This window comes from Hyperoodon ampullatus (genome assembly GCF_949752795.1).
Source record: "Hyperoodon ampullatus genome assembly, chromosome: 6".
Taxonomy (NCBI): Eukaryota; Metazoa; Chordata; class Mammalia; order Artiodactyla; family Ziphiidae; genus Hyperoodon; species Hyperoodon ampullatus.
The window spans coordinates 62,835,588-62,848,123 of record NC_136919.1 but is presented as its reverse complement, the minus strand read 5'-3'; the positions used below and the strand labels follow the sequence as shown (position 1 = coordinate 62,848,123).

At 41.5% G+C, this 12,536-nt stretch overlaps 1 protein-coding gene across 8 annotated transcripts in view; it reads right to left on the bottom strand.

Moving 5' to 3' along the window:
- NFIB (nuclear factor I B) overlaps window positions 1–12,536 on the bottom strand; it is a gene marked incomplete at its 5' end in the record, with an annotated part of 435,190 nt that overhangs the window by 218,618 nt on the left and 204,036 nt on the right. For 4 of the 8 annotated variants that reach the window (XM_079705898.1, XM_079705899.1, XM_079705900.1 and 1 more), the window contains 2 exons: window positions 4,664–5,195; window positions 11,221–11,250. In XM_079705898.1, the coding sequence (XP_079562024.1) occupies window positions 4,664–5,195; window positions 11,221–11,250 (562 nt within the window). Of the gene's footprint in view, window positions 1–4,663; window positions 5,196–11,220; window positions 11,251–12,536 lie in introns of those variants that run through there. The other 4 variants (XM_079705896.1, XM_079705897.1, XM_079705901.1 and 1 more) reach the window with 2 other exon arrangements.

Genomic DNA, 12,536 nt, shown 5'->3' with positions numbered 1-12,536 from the left:
AAAGGATTCTAAAAGTCAGTAACTGAGGGAGGAAAACAATTCTTAGCATTTGCTTCCTCCCTAATGAGATGTGACAACCAGGAAGGATTCTATTTCAAAAACAATAATAATGATTACAACTTCCCCTGTAAACAAGTCACGTTTTTCACAATGTCGAAATGCACTTTGATCATCATATCAGTTACCAATAAAACAACAGAAGTTGCCATCCACAATTTTAAGGATTCCACAAAGGCTAAAAAGGAAACTCCTCTCTCCTGAGAGCCACGAGGTTCCAGGCCTCTTTAGCACTCCAAAACATGTTTAATAAGAGTGCAAAGCACAGTCCAAAAATCAGTCAGGCTGAGTTGAAACTCGAATCTGGTAAATTCATGACAACAGTTACTCTCTCTTGAGATCTTGAAACATCTTAGTGTGTTGTGACCCATCTCTTTCTTCAAAACCCTTTCCTGCCTCAGAGAAAGCCCAGCCCCCTACAGCACGCCACCCTTCAGACAGGACACAGTGTGGCCACTCAACGCCTCCACAGGCCAGACTTCCTTCTGTGCAGCCTTTTGGGTAGCACTGCTAATCCTTCTTATTAATTAACGAGATAATGGTGGTTAACCAGAAAGCAATATGAATGCAAACCATCTAGGAAACTTCAACCAAAATTATTTCAGCCTTTTGGTTGGTCTTCCTGACGTTAGGTTTCCTCATGAAGGTTTTCTCATTTTTTTTTAACGTTTACCCTGTTACACATTACTAACTAGAAAAAAAAATAGAAAGGTCCTCTCAATGGGTTACTGTAAAATTTGGAAGTGTGGAAACTGAAGGAACTAAAAATTGCCTAAGAAATAAGCAGTGATGTGACTGAAAGCCACAGTCAGTCCTGGCAAGTGCATTCCATGTCACTGCAGCCAGCTAGCCCTCCATACCCTTCCCAGAGCACACGCAGAATCCTACAGCATACTTCTGTCCCGGGAAGGTGTGCTGTGCGAGGCTTGCCTGGTTTTTGTTTTGTTTTGTTTTGCTTTGCTTTCAAGAAGGCAGTAACAAAGACAATATGGGGAATAGGTACCACCTGCCCAAGAATCACTGGACATCTTTAATATCTTGGGGAAAATGGAGGCCACTTCAGAGCTGTTTTTCCTTTAATCTGTCACCATCTTAAAAAAAAAAAAAAAAGAACCCCCCCCCCCAAAAAAAATAGATAAAAGGAAGGGTTTTCTATCAGCTAAGGTTTGCTGCAGCAAACAAGCAAGCAGCTTTCATTCAGGGATTGTCAAAAACTTTTCAGTGTGCCCACTGCAATGCGGATGCCAACCAACGAATCAAAGGCATTCAGCAACTAGACAAAGAGGGTCTGATGCCAACCTCGGTGCCACTGGCAACCATTATTGGCATCCAGCACAGTGTCTGCCTTTTTTTTCCCCCTCGCCTGGCACTTCACAAACAAAATGGCGGTTCTTGTAGCAACGAAACAGCCGAAGCGCAGCCCTCTGAATCAATACCGTCAAATGATTTTATGGATTTAAACGCAGGGACTCCCACATGATGTGTATATTTTAGGTAAAGTGGGGGGTGGTATCATTTTATAAATGACTATATTGAACATGACCCTTTCCTAAACATGGAGCAATACAAAAATGGACTAAATTGTGGTCAACCAGACTCTAGGCACAGAAGAGGCTGAATAACAAAGAGATTTAGCTTTAAAGGAAATTCTGCCTTGCGGCCATGGGATGCACAAGTCTAATGAACTATATATCAAAACTGATTTCAAAATGCATACATTCTCCCCAAAACTGTATCAGATGCAGATGTAGCACTAGAGCTTGTGTCAAAGCTCTAGTAACTCTTTCCACATTTCAAAAAAAGATGAGGCTGAGGCTGCTGGGCATGAGAAAAAAAAAAAAAAAGTGTGGGTTGAACCAAAAGGGAAAGAGGGAAAAAGCATAGGAAGTTGGTCAACAATGAACTTTATTATTTGTTGGTCTTTATTTCATCCTCCAGAAGAGATGCAGTTTGTGATCTTGTATAAATAACCAAGAGGACTATTGACATTTCTAGATCTGGAAATTGTCAATATATTGTAACATCACTCCACACTGCAATGCGGATGCCAACTAACAAATCACAGGCATCCTGAGCTAAACAAAGAGGGTCTGATGCCAATCCTGGTGCCAGTGGCAACCATCTTTGGCATTCTCTCTGTTCTTTCTCATGTTTTCCTCCCAGTCGTTTAGAAGTGGGGAGAGAAAGAAAAAAGGGGGGAAAGGTAATTCTGTTGCTCATTCTGTTGCAAACATTACATTTTTCTTTTCTGATTTTTCTTTCATGTTTTTCTTTATACTTTTTCACCTGATTGATAAAACATACTTAAGTGGGTTTTCATGCACTTAGAGGAGAAATAAAAAGTCACGATGGGAGATATGCAGCCCTCTGACTGACTACAGACTTATATTTTAAAATTCTTTCTTTAATCAAATGCACTGCAAAATGACATAATTAACCTACATTTGACCAAAGGAAAAAGATATAAATTTTGAAAAAAGGAAAACACAAAAGCATCCTGATGTGACTTTTTCAAAGAAAAAGCCAACAGATGTTAAGAAGATATGGTGCACTCACAGGTAGCAGAAGATATAAATTAGGTGCACAGTGTAAAATAATAAAAGGTTTTTAAAAGAGAGACTAAAAACAACAACAAAATCAATGTTTTATCTGAAAATGTGGTCTGCAAGAGTTGCTTACAACTTTATGACTATCATGACCGATGGTGCAATGCAGAAAGCATTTATGCATTTTTCTTCCTTCAATCTATCTTCACAAATCCAAAGGATATGTTCTTTATTGTCAGTTCATCAACCAAGAGAGTTGGCTGCCTGCCCCAGGAGTGAATGTACATGCGTGCACACCTCAAGGACTAGCCTTCAAGCAAGCTAAAAGGTGAGCAGCAGTGAAGTGCTTGCAAACCTTCCCTCCCTGCACTAAAAAGTTACATGACCCACTTTCTAAAACTTTACTTCCAGCCTTGACTTTCACAACAGAGTTACAACACACTGACAGTCAATCCAACACATATATACAGCCCACCTTAAAATGTCACCTCCTAGACAGCTGTCAATCAAATTAAGTGTCATGTGTTAATGAGCTTTTATTTTGGGACACACAGGGGAAAAAAAAATTTTTTTCCCCAAACCGTCATTACCTGGACTTTAATTTTTCAGTGTATAGAAATACCGAATGCAATATTTCATTAAAAAAAACCCCAATATTTCCAAACGTATGATATCAAGCACCATTACTGAAAATCAAACTAGAAATTTTTAAATGACTTGTAAGCATATCTCTAAAACTATACCAAGGAAATACAAAGACAAAAAGCACATAGTAAGTACCTAGATTTCTGAGTCAAAAGAGTGATTCTGGTATTTTATATTTTGGGATGATGATGAAGTTCATACCATTTACTAAATCCCACACTTATATAACACATATCAGATAACCGTCTGCCACCTGGCTATCTGCAGGCCACTTTCCCTAGCACCAGGCCAAGTTAGCAAATGACCCACCACCTATGGCAGATTAAACTACAGTCCACTTTTGGCAGGTTGTTTTTTAAAATGTTTTACTATGGACTGTGCTAATACAAGGACATCTATATACCGATATATTTATTTGAAGTATTTCTTTAAACCTCCTTAAAGAAAATATATTAAGAAAAATAAAAATAATAAACATGTTTCATGAACCCAGAAAACACTCAGCAAAATATATCACCTATTTTTGAATCATTCAGGCAACATTTATACCACTCTCTTTATCAAGGATTTTTTAAAATAGGTACGGTATGCGGTTTCTGCATTCTTTTTGAGATTTATTTTAATCCAGTGTAACCAGTCTACTTTCTGTTTTTGTTCTGTAAGGAGAGCTGCGACTTCCCTCCTCGGTAAGTTTTATGAATTTACACTCAAGTAAACGAACAATATTAAGTGTTCCCAAGTCACTCTGGGAAAATATTATAACATAAATTATTTAGACAAGAACTATGATCCCTTTAATCTACAGCGAATATTACACAATCAAAAGTAGGTGTTGATAGAAATATTTAAATTAAATAAATCTAGGTCTACGTAAGGTATACTTTCTGATACTGGCTATCTTAAGCATTCTGTAATAGGAAATGTTAATTCTATTTTTTCAAGGCAATAGCACTAGATTCGTGAACAAAGTTGATCTACCTCGTTAGTTAGGAGGTTAATACAAAGATTGTTAAAGGACGGTTTGACTATTCATAAATCAAGTTACATTTTCAAACTGGGAAAAGATGACTAGATGCAAAGAATGTAGCCGAGGACAAAAAATGAAGTGTAATAAACTATAGTTTTCGGACTATCCTGTGTCTTTGAAAAAGTGTATTATTTCAAAGACACTTGAAAACACATCTCTTTGTGGCCTTTAAATATCCATGCCTACCCAGGTGGGAAAGCTCCACATCTATTTCCATAGCTTGCACATGGCAGTGGACAAGCAAGTGGAGGAGGGCATGCCACTCTCCCCAGAGCAGGTGAATGAGACCCAGGCGCCTCCAGGACCATCTAACCCAAGCCAGGTGTTCCTTGTGTGGGGTTTGCGGGCAGTGTGTGCCAGGCTAGAAGAAAGAACAATCTGCTCCTACCTTGCTCCTGCACGTAGTATGCCAAAAACAAATCAAGCTCCTTAACTGATACTGTGATATGATGTGGCTGGACACAAAGTGCTGGGTTTGTGCAATGTGGGGATTTCATGAGCCGCTCTCCATCGGTACTTTCCAAGGGGATGCCTTTGAACAGGATCACCATGACTAGATCCAGACGCCAGACTTTGTCTGCCTGTCGCAGGCAGTCGATTCTCCTAATCTTACCCTTCTGGTCGGGATTGGATAAGACACAGCACGGGTGCTTCTTGCCAGTCACGGTGAGCACAAAGTCCTCTCGGTACTCCTGGCGGATATCTTTGCGCAGTTTGGCCAGGAGCCTGGATGCCCACTTCTGTTTGATTTCAGGCTTTTCGCTGAGAAGCTCATCTTTGACTGCTCTTTCTTCATCCTTTGACATTCGCTTCTCGTGCTTTTTAAAGTACTTGCGTTTCCGAGCCTGCAGGTTGAACCAAGTATAGGCAATTGCACGGACGTGTGGAAGTAGTGCCTCGATGAATGGGTGAAATTCATCCTGTGGAAGATGAGGAGGAAAAAGAAGACATACACAGTCAGTTTAGTTTTTTAAAGGCTCCAAAACATCAGACCACAACCCATTCCCAATTCGGTACCAAGAGTTATGCATAAAAATAACATTCTTTTCTTATTTAAAATTATCAAAATAGCAGAACCAGAAGAAAATAAAGTATGCCAAGCTGCCCCTTTTCCACCAAAACTCACAGGTTGATTCTCCCTCCTAAAAAAGAAAATAAGGTTTATATTTGTTTTTCCACTCTGGCCCCATCCCCCTCATTCCCACCATGTATCCTACATTCTTTAAAACGTAAGCGACCAAGATGCTTGGCACCTAATTCAATATTTAAATATTTGATTGACCAACTAACACTAAGCAGTACCATTTTACAAAGAACACAGTGAGATTTTTTTTTTTTTAATCGGAGCAGAGCTGTTCAGAAGGCAGGAGCGATGCCACAGTTCATTTCTCTTCTCTGTGGCACAGAAACACAAAGCATATAGATGCTCAGTGTAATGCCACACAGTTCCCGCTTTTGGAGCATGCTCTCAGCAAGAGGCTGCTGGTGGCACAAAGAGCATGCGCCATTAAACTTGATCCATTTTCTTATCAAACGTCCAACATTCCAACACTGAAACAGCACCATTCCAAGAGTGGTAACTAGAGAAACTGGTATACAGTGAGGGAAAGTGGGCAAAGGACACAGCTTGTCGTATCAGTGTCCTGAACAGAAGGTTTCCATACTTTGAGCAGCGCATTCCCTCCCTCCACCAGCAACGCTGGCCCCCAACACACACACACACACACGCACGCACACACACGCGCGCGCGCGCGCGCGCGCGCGCGCTGCTACTCTCTAACAGACCCACAGACACGCTCTTGCATTTTTAAATAAAAGTTTCTAAAGTTGAAACAAAATTGACTCGGATGTTCTTCCGGCAGCTTTCCTATAGAGTCTGAAGCCCCACAGAGTCAGTTAATTTGTTAACCGATCACATGAGTGTGGCAATTATTCTAAACCCCTTAAAAATCAATCTGAGGTGAACAATGAAAAATGGCAACTTGGCACCAACTTTACATTCTTTGTGTCTCTGCATGCAGTGGCAGGGTGACACCAGGAGTGCACCGCTGGTCACTCCCTGCTTTTGTGGAATCAATACAATTCATCTGCTACGCCTCTGAATTCTTGGACAGGGCTGTGGGTGCCCGTACGCATGGACTTGTGAATCTGCACGTGGAGAGATCCCGTCTTGTGAATTAAGTGGTTTACCTTAGGCTCCTGTGTTTTTCCTGCCTGTTTCATGTAAGCCTTTTATAAGGGAGGGAAGCGGCGACGAGTGGCAGATAATTTGCACCTCCAGTTATTTCAAGTTACTTCCCAAAGCAGTCAGTATTTCATTACTTCCTGCCATAGGTAAAACCTGCCTCCTAAGCTCAGGCCTCTTACTGTTCCGAGAAAGAGCTTAACATCCAGTCGTGCACACTGTATGCAGGCAATAAGGCCAGATCTGAAACAAATGAGAACTTCCACTGCGGCCACTTTTCTGGTCACTGTATTGTCACCTCAACCACAAAATAACTTTCTCTAACTGTTTATATCCCAAGTTAGCATTGACGTCTTAGTGCTGGTCACCCTGACCTATGTGGAATAAATTCTATGTAATCAGCAGACTGATGAATTCCATCAGGTAAAAATGATGAAAGTATCACAAATGACACTCTAACAAAGAAGACACCCCCAAACTCCCATAGAGTTATGAACTCATTTTTAAGATCAAATTCAAAGTTTCAACGCTAAAGACTGCAGCATGTTCGCAGTCTGCAGTTCAGATCCGGAAGAGGTGTACATCCCATCCAATCAATAATGCAGTTTTCAAGTGTTTTAACATATCGCTGTAAAATGTTTCTAGAGCAGAATAAACCTAAATCAAAATTTTATAACAATACAGAATGTAGATGATTACATCACAGCATGAGGCATAACCAAATGCCATAGAGGAAATCATTAAACCGATCAGTAGTTTCCAGCAGAGATTTGAACAATTCAGTTACTATGCGAGCACATTAAACTAGGCCATGGAAAGAGTTAAACCACAATCTGTTCTTTGTGTGGGAAGGCAGCCCTGCTCACAGCAACCACAGCCCATGATAAGACCTCCCTATCTCCATATACTTTCTGATGCCAGGCTTTCAGCATTCACTGTAACTACAAAAACTTTGTTTATCCCCCTTAGAAATATATGCAAAAGGAAACCCTGCTCAAGGAGATGTGGACTCAAACATGCTTTGGGAACTCACTTCCTATATTCTGACTTTAACTATGATTTATTGATATGATCAAAAAACATACATATATACTCATGAACTAAAAACTTGAGATGTAAAGAGTACATGGGGGCAGGCGGAGCTTTGCCTCACTCACTTTACCCTTGCCATACTTTTAAAAATATGATATTATTTTAACAGATATTAAGCAACGTGTTAACTTCTAAGTACTTTTATCCTTAAGTACTATGTTCAGTAACATTTCATTTTCCTATAAAGACATCAAACATACTTTGATTAAATTTGTTTGAACTTCCAATCATCTATCATGTAACAGATCTCAAAATTTTAATAACTTATTTAAACAATCAAAATGCAAATTTGAGGGCTGAATTTGGAATTTCTTAGCAAATGCACACAAAACAATGTTTTTTAACGTTGCCTTGAGTTTGTTGCCAATGCTGCCAAGTAATGTTTTAAAACATACTTTTTTCCTATTGATAAATAGAAGTAGCAAACTTTCTCAGTCCACAGTTGCCTTATAAATATCTTTCAGGGCTTTACTATTATGTGAATTCCTTTCAAGCAAAACACTTACTTCTGACATGGAGACATATCCTCAAAAAAGTGATAAGTAGAGATTTTCAGCAAGTCACATATATTTCTGTGTTAACATGACTAAAATATCATCTCCCAAGTATGACTGTTTTCTAATGCTGTTACAATATATTTTTAGTGATTTTGAATGATATGAATATGGAGCATAGTAACTTGTCTTCATCAAAAAAAAGTGATTAAGGTATTCAGATGTCCTAATTAATAGATTATCACAATAATACTTTAAACAACTATGAAAATTATTTTTTAAGAAAGCAAAGCATGTAAATGATCTAAGATCTAATGGCTCTATGCTAAGGTAATATGCCACCTTGCTCTCTCAGAATTTTTATTAAAACACATTGGCATTCAGTAATGCCAATTCTTTCTCTTTTTAAACTTCCTTTACTTGAATTAAATTGATAAAATAAATAACCTAGTTACAAATTTCAAATATAAAAGTAAACAGTCCTAATTCTACTGGAAATATTTCTTTTTCTTCACAGAAACAGCGGTCTCCATGAAAGGGATGGAAAATTAGCTCAATATAGAGGCAGAAGAATAAATACTAGATGTTCTTGGAGCACTGCTATATAACAGTAAACCAGTTTTTAAAATGTACCTTAAGAACTTGAGAAACAGTGAAAGAAGAAAAAAATTCAATGCAATCATTCCAAGTGAAAGTTATACTATTAAGGATTTACATTATTTTTAGAAAAAGCAAATACAAAATCATATATGATGGTTCTTAATTTTCTTTTTATATCTGATTTATACTGATACATAAATACAGATTTATATCCATGTACTGATACTTTTGAATAACACTTTGATAAATATCAACTTTAACTGTAGCTCCTTCTGAAAATTCTTTCTAAAACCTAGATATCCTTTTGTGACAACTGAAACACTTAGTAAAGTTTTCAATCAATTAAGAATGTTTCTCTCTTTTGTATCTACATATCCTAAAAAATGTTTTGCTGCAGCTATTAGGCTCTTGTAACACAAAACTAAACTACTGGTCTGATATCAAAGTAACACCGTTAATGTTACTTTTGCAACACCTTACACTACCTATAAAGTCACACAGGTATTAAAATGAGAATTCTAAAGCTAAAATTTCTTCTCTAGTCTAGACCTTAAATCCCCAAAACAGTTTCAATATGTCAACTTAGATTTACATTATTAAAACAGTAGAGAATATCAGTCATCATGAATTAGTGTTGGTAAGCATGCACCCTTGAATACTAATGTGATAGCTGAATGACTATGCTGTATATGCTCCTAATATTCCATATGTCACGATGCTACAATATTATTTTTAACTTACACAAATTTAGATAAAGCTAGTGACTTTTCAATACATATTTAGAGGAAACCGAAAATGCAATGTAATCGCTAGCAATGTTTCTGAAAAGCCGATCCTGGAAATATGAACTAATATAGAAAAGCAATCCTTTACATGAGAGTAAGTGGTACAGCACTTTGCAAGTGAAAACCTTACCTCAATTTGTTTTATTTGAACTATGCTTCAATAATGTAAAAATAATGTCAAATGGATGTGGTTTACCAGAAAGAGGGAAAAAAATCCTGCTGATGGGTAATATGAAAGGTAACTTTTGCAGCTGAAGGCAATTCGTTATACCTGAAACAGTTTCATCATCATATTTATTGGCCATTATTCACAGCCTTAAAAATACAAATAGCTCAGCAACTCATTTTTCCAGTTTTGTTAAATTAAAGTGCACGTTTACTTGCTGAAAATAGCCATATCTAAGTTAATCATACTCAGATGCCAAACAAAATATAAACAATAAAAAATGTGTCAGCCAAAAAGCTACAGGACTGTATCCAATCACTGAATAAGCCTTATCATTGTTTTCATCTTCATTCACAATTTATGAATGCCTCAATCCTTTTGAATCACAATGGCTTCTAATTGTCATACAATTGAAACCTTAATCAGTTGTTCATCAGAAAAATGCATCATCATGATACTGGATTTTTAAAAAATTGTAACACACCTTAGACTAGGCGACACTTCTTCAACTGTTTAGTTTTTAAGCCAATGTCAAAGAAAATGGTTCTCAATTACTAATCGTGACATATCCTCCTAAAAGCTGAAGTCAACTGCCCCATACCTTTAGAGGTTTAAAATACTGCTTCAAGTAACAACTCTGGGCTAAGATATTTAGTCAGCTCGTCAGTTGGCTAGTTAGCTGGGCAGCGATGCCCCCAGGTAAGTCTGTTTGGTCTCGCCACTTTTCCATTTGACCGACTGCTTTAAAATTATATAAATTGTGTTCCTGCAAAAGTATAAAGCCACTATTTTATTTCGTGACACTGTTCCTAAAGTCTTAGGACAATTTTCAGAGTGAAAAAATTTAAATGACCTTACTTTCCAGCATTTCTTTCTGTCCTACGCCCAAATATCGTCAAATGAACAGGTCTCCACAAAATGAGCATGTTTTAAAAGTCCTTAACTTTCACCACGACCAACTAACTCGAGTCCACGTACAGACCGCCTTTGTGGCGTGGTCACTGGAAACCTCAAAGTGCGGATCGCGATGGACCTGAGTTTCAGATCCCCAAATTAAGCAAAGGAATGGGTCCCCGGACCACAACCTCCGAGTCGCTTCGTCTCCCGCCCATTGCCTGCAGCGGAGTCCAGAGGCGCCCACAAGGACTCCTACTGGAGTCCCCTCGCCCAAGTTCACCGGTTGTTTATAAGGGCTCAGTCCTCCCCTAAAGCTCCTCTAAAGCCGGAGTCCGCCTCGGCGCGCAAGCGAGGCGGCGGGCACCCTGGGCAGGGGTACAGCAGGCACTAGTGGGGCCGCGCGCGGGCTAGCGCTTGCGGGGCCCGGGCCCTGCCCATCCCCTGCGGCCTCGCCCAGCCCAGCCGCCCTGGCAGGGCGCGGGCGCCCGCTCTCCGTGCCCAGGACGCTGGGCTCGGCGCGCGCGGTGGCCGTGGGCTAGGGGCCGCGCGCCGGCTCCCGCGCCGCCCTGCAAACCCCGCCGCGACTCCGGGCCACTTCTTCTGAGGGGGACCGGGGTGTGCGGAGGTTAACTAAAGCCATTAATTGTCCGCAGACGAGAGCAGCAAAACAAAACAAAGGCATTTCGGGCTAGAGAGAAAGCTCGAGAAAGTGACCGAGGCATGTACCTGAGTGAGACAGATGGGAGAATACATCATGACTTCGCCTTAAAACGCACTTTCCCGGAGATGCCCAAGAAAATCTTCGAGAAGCAAGAATTTCATCTATTCATTTTACAGTCATCTGAGCCCCGCGATGCGATCAATCAGGACGGGGCTCTGCGCTGGATCACCGCAACTTCACAACAAACCCAGTCCTCCTTAAATAGCCAAAGATTCAAGTTCACTCGGCGTGCTAGATTTCCCGGGGTGAAATCCAATCTACACTTTTAACCCTCCTGCAGTCCGAGCGCGCTGGCCGTGCTCGCCGAGGCCGCCGCCGCCGCCGGTGTTGGCTGCTTTTCGCCTGGGTTTGGGGATTTGTTTTCTGTTTTGCAGTTGTTGTTTTTGTTGGGGGCTAGGGGGTGCGCGAAGATTCGGTGTGGGTTGGATTGGGGTGGTAGTTGGTGGTGAAATGCTTTTTTAAAAAAGGCGGGGAGGGGGGCGCAGGAGAGAGGGCGGGAGGGAGAGCGAGGAGAATGTGTCACCGCGCTGGGAAAGTTCAAGGTTACAGCCCCGAGCACTGCGGCAGGATCCCGGAGTGGCGACCGCAGGCGAAACTTTGCCGCGAGCCGACCATGTGTGTGCGCGAGGGGGAGCGTGAGCGAGTGCGCGCGGGTGGAGGGGCGCGCGCGGGAGAGGGCCGGGGTGGGGGCGGGGTGGGGTGGGGGAGCCGGGAGAGGCCGGGGTGAGGGAGGGGGCGCGAGCGCAGGTCTCCCGGGCGGAAGAGGCTCGCGGCGCGCGGTCCCCGGCTGCAGCCGCCGCTGCCCGCGCCGACTCCTCCACGCCCGGCTGCCCTCCCGCGCGCCTCGCCCCGCGTCTGACCCGGCCGAGCGAGGAGGCTGCTGCTGCCGCCGCCGCCGCCCAGAGGGATCGGAACGCGCTCCTGAAAAATCCCAAACGATAAATCCCGCTCTCCCGCTCGGCTCCAAACTCCTCTCTTTTCTGCTCTGGGCTCTTTTTTTCCCCTCCCTCTCTCGCTTTCTTTCGTTGCAAAACTTGGAAGTTGAAAAATTCACCGGTTCCACCCTCTGGACCCCGGTCGAGCTCTCTCCAAATCAGACTTAAGGATTGTTTTATTATTTAATTACACAATCATCGCTTTACTCCTCCTCCTGCAAACGCGCATTCCTTTTGCACCAGCCTCTCCACACCCCCCGCCCCCCACCTTTCTCCTCCTCCTCTTGCTTCTCTCTCTCTCTCTCTCTCTCTCTCTCTCTCTCTCATTTGTTAAAGCTCTCATACCACTGCAACAGCACCACGACTTTTTTTATTATTTTAAATAA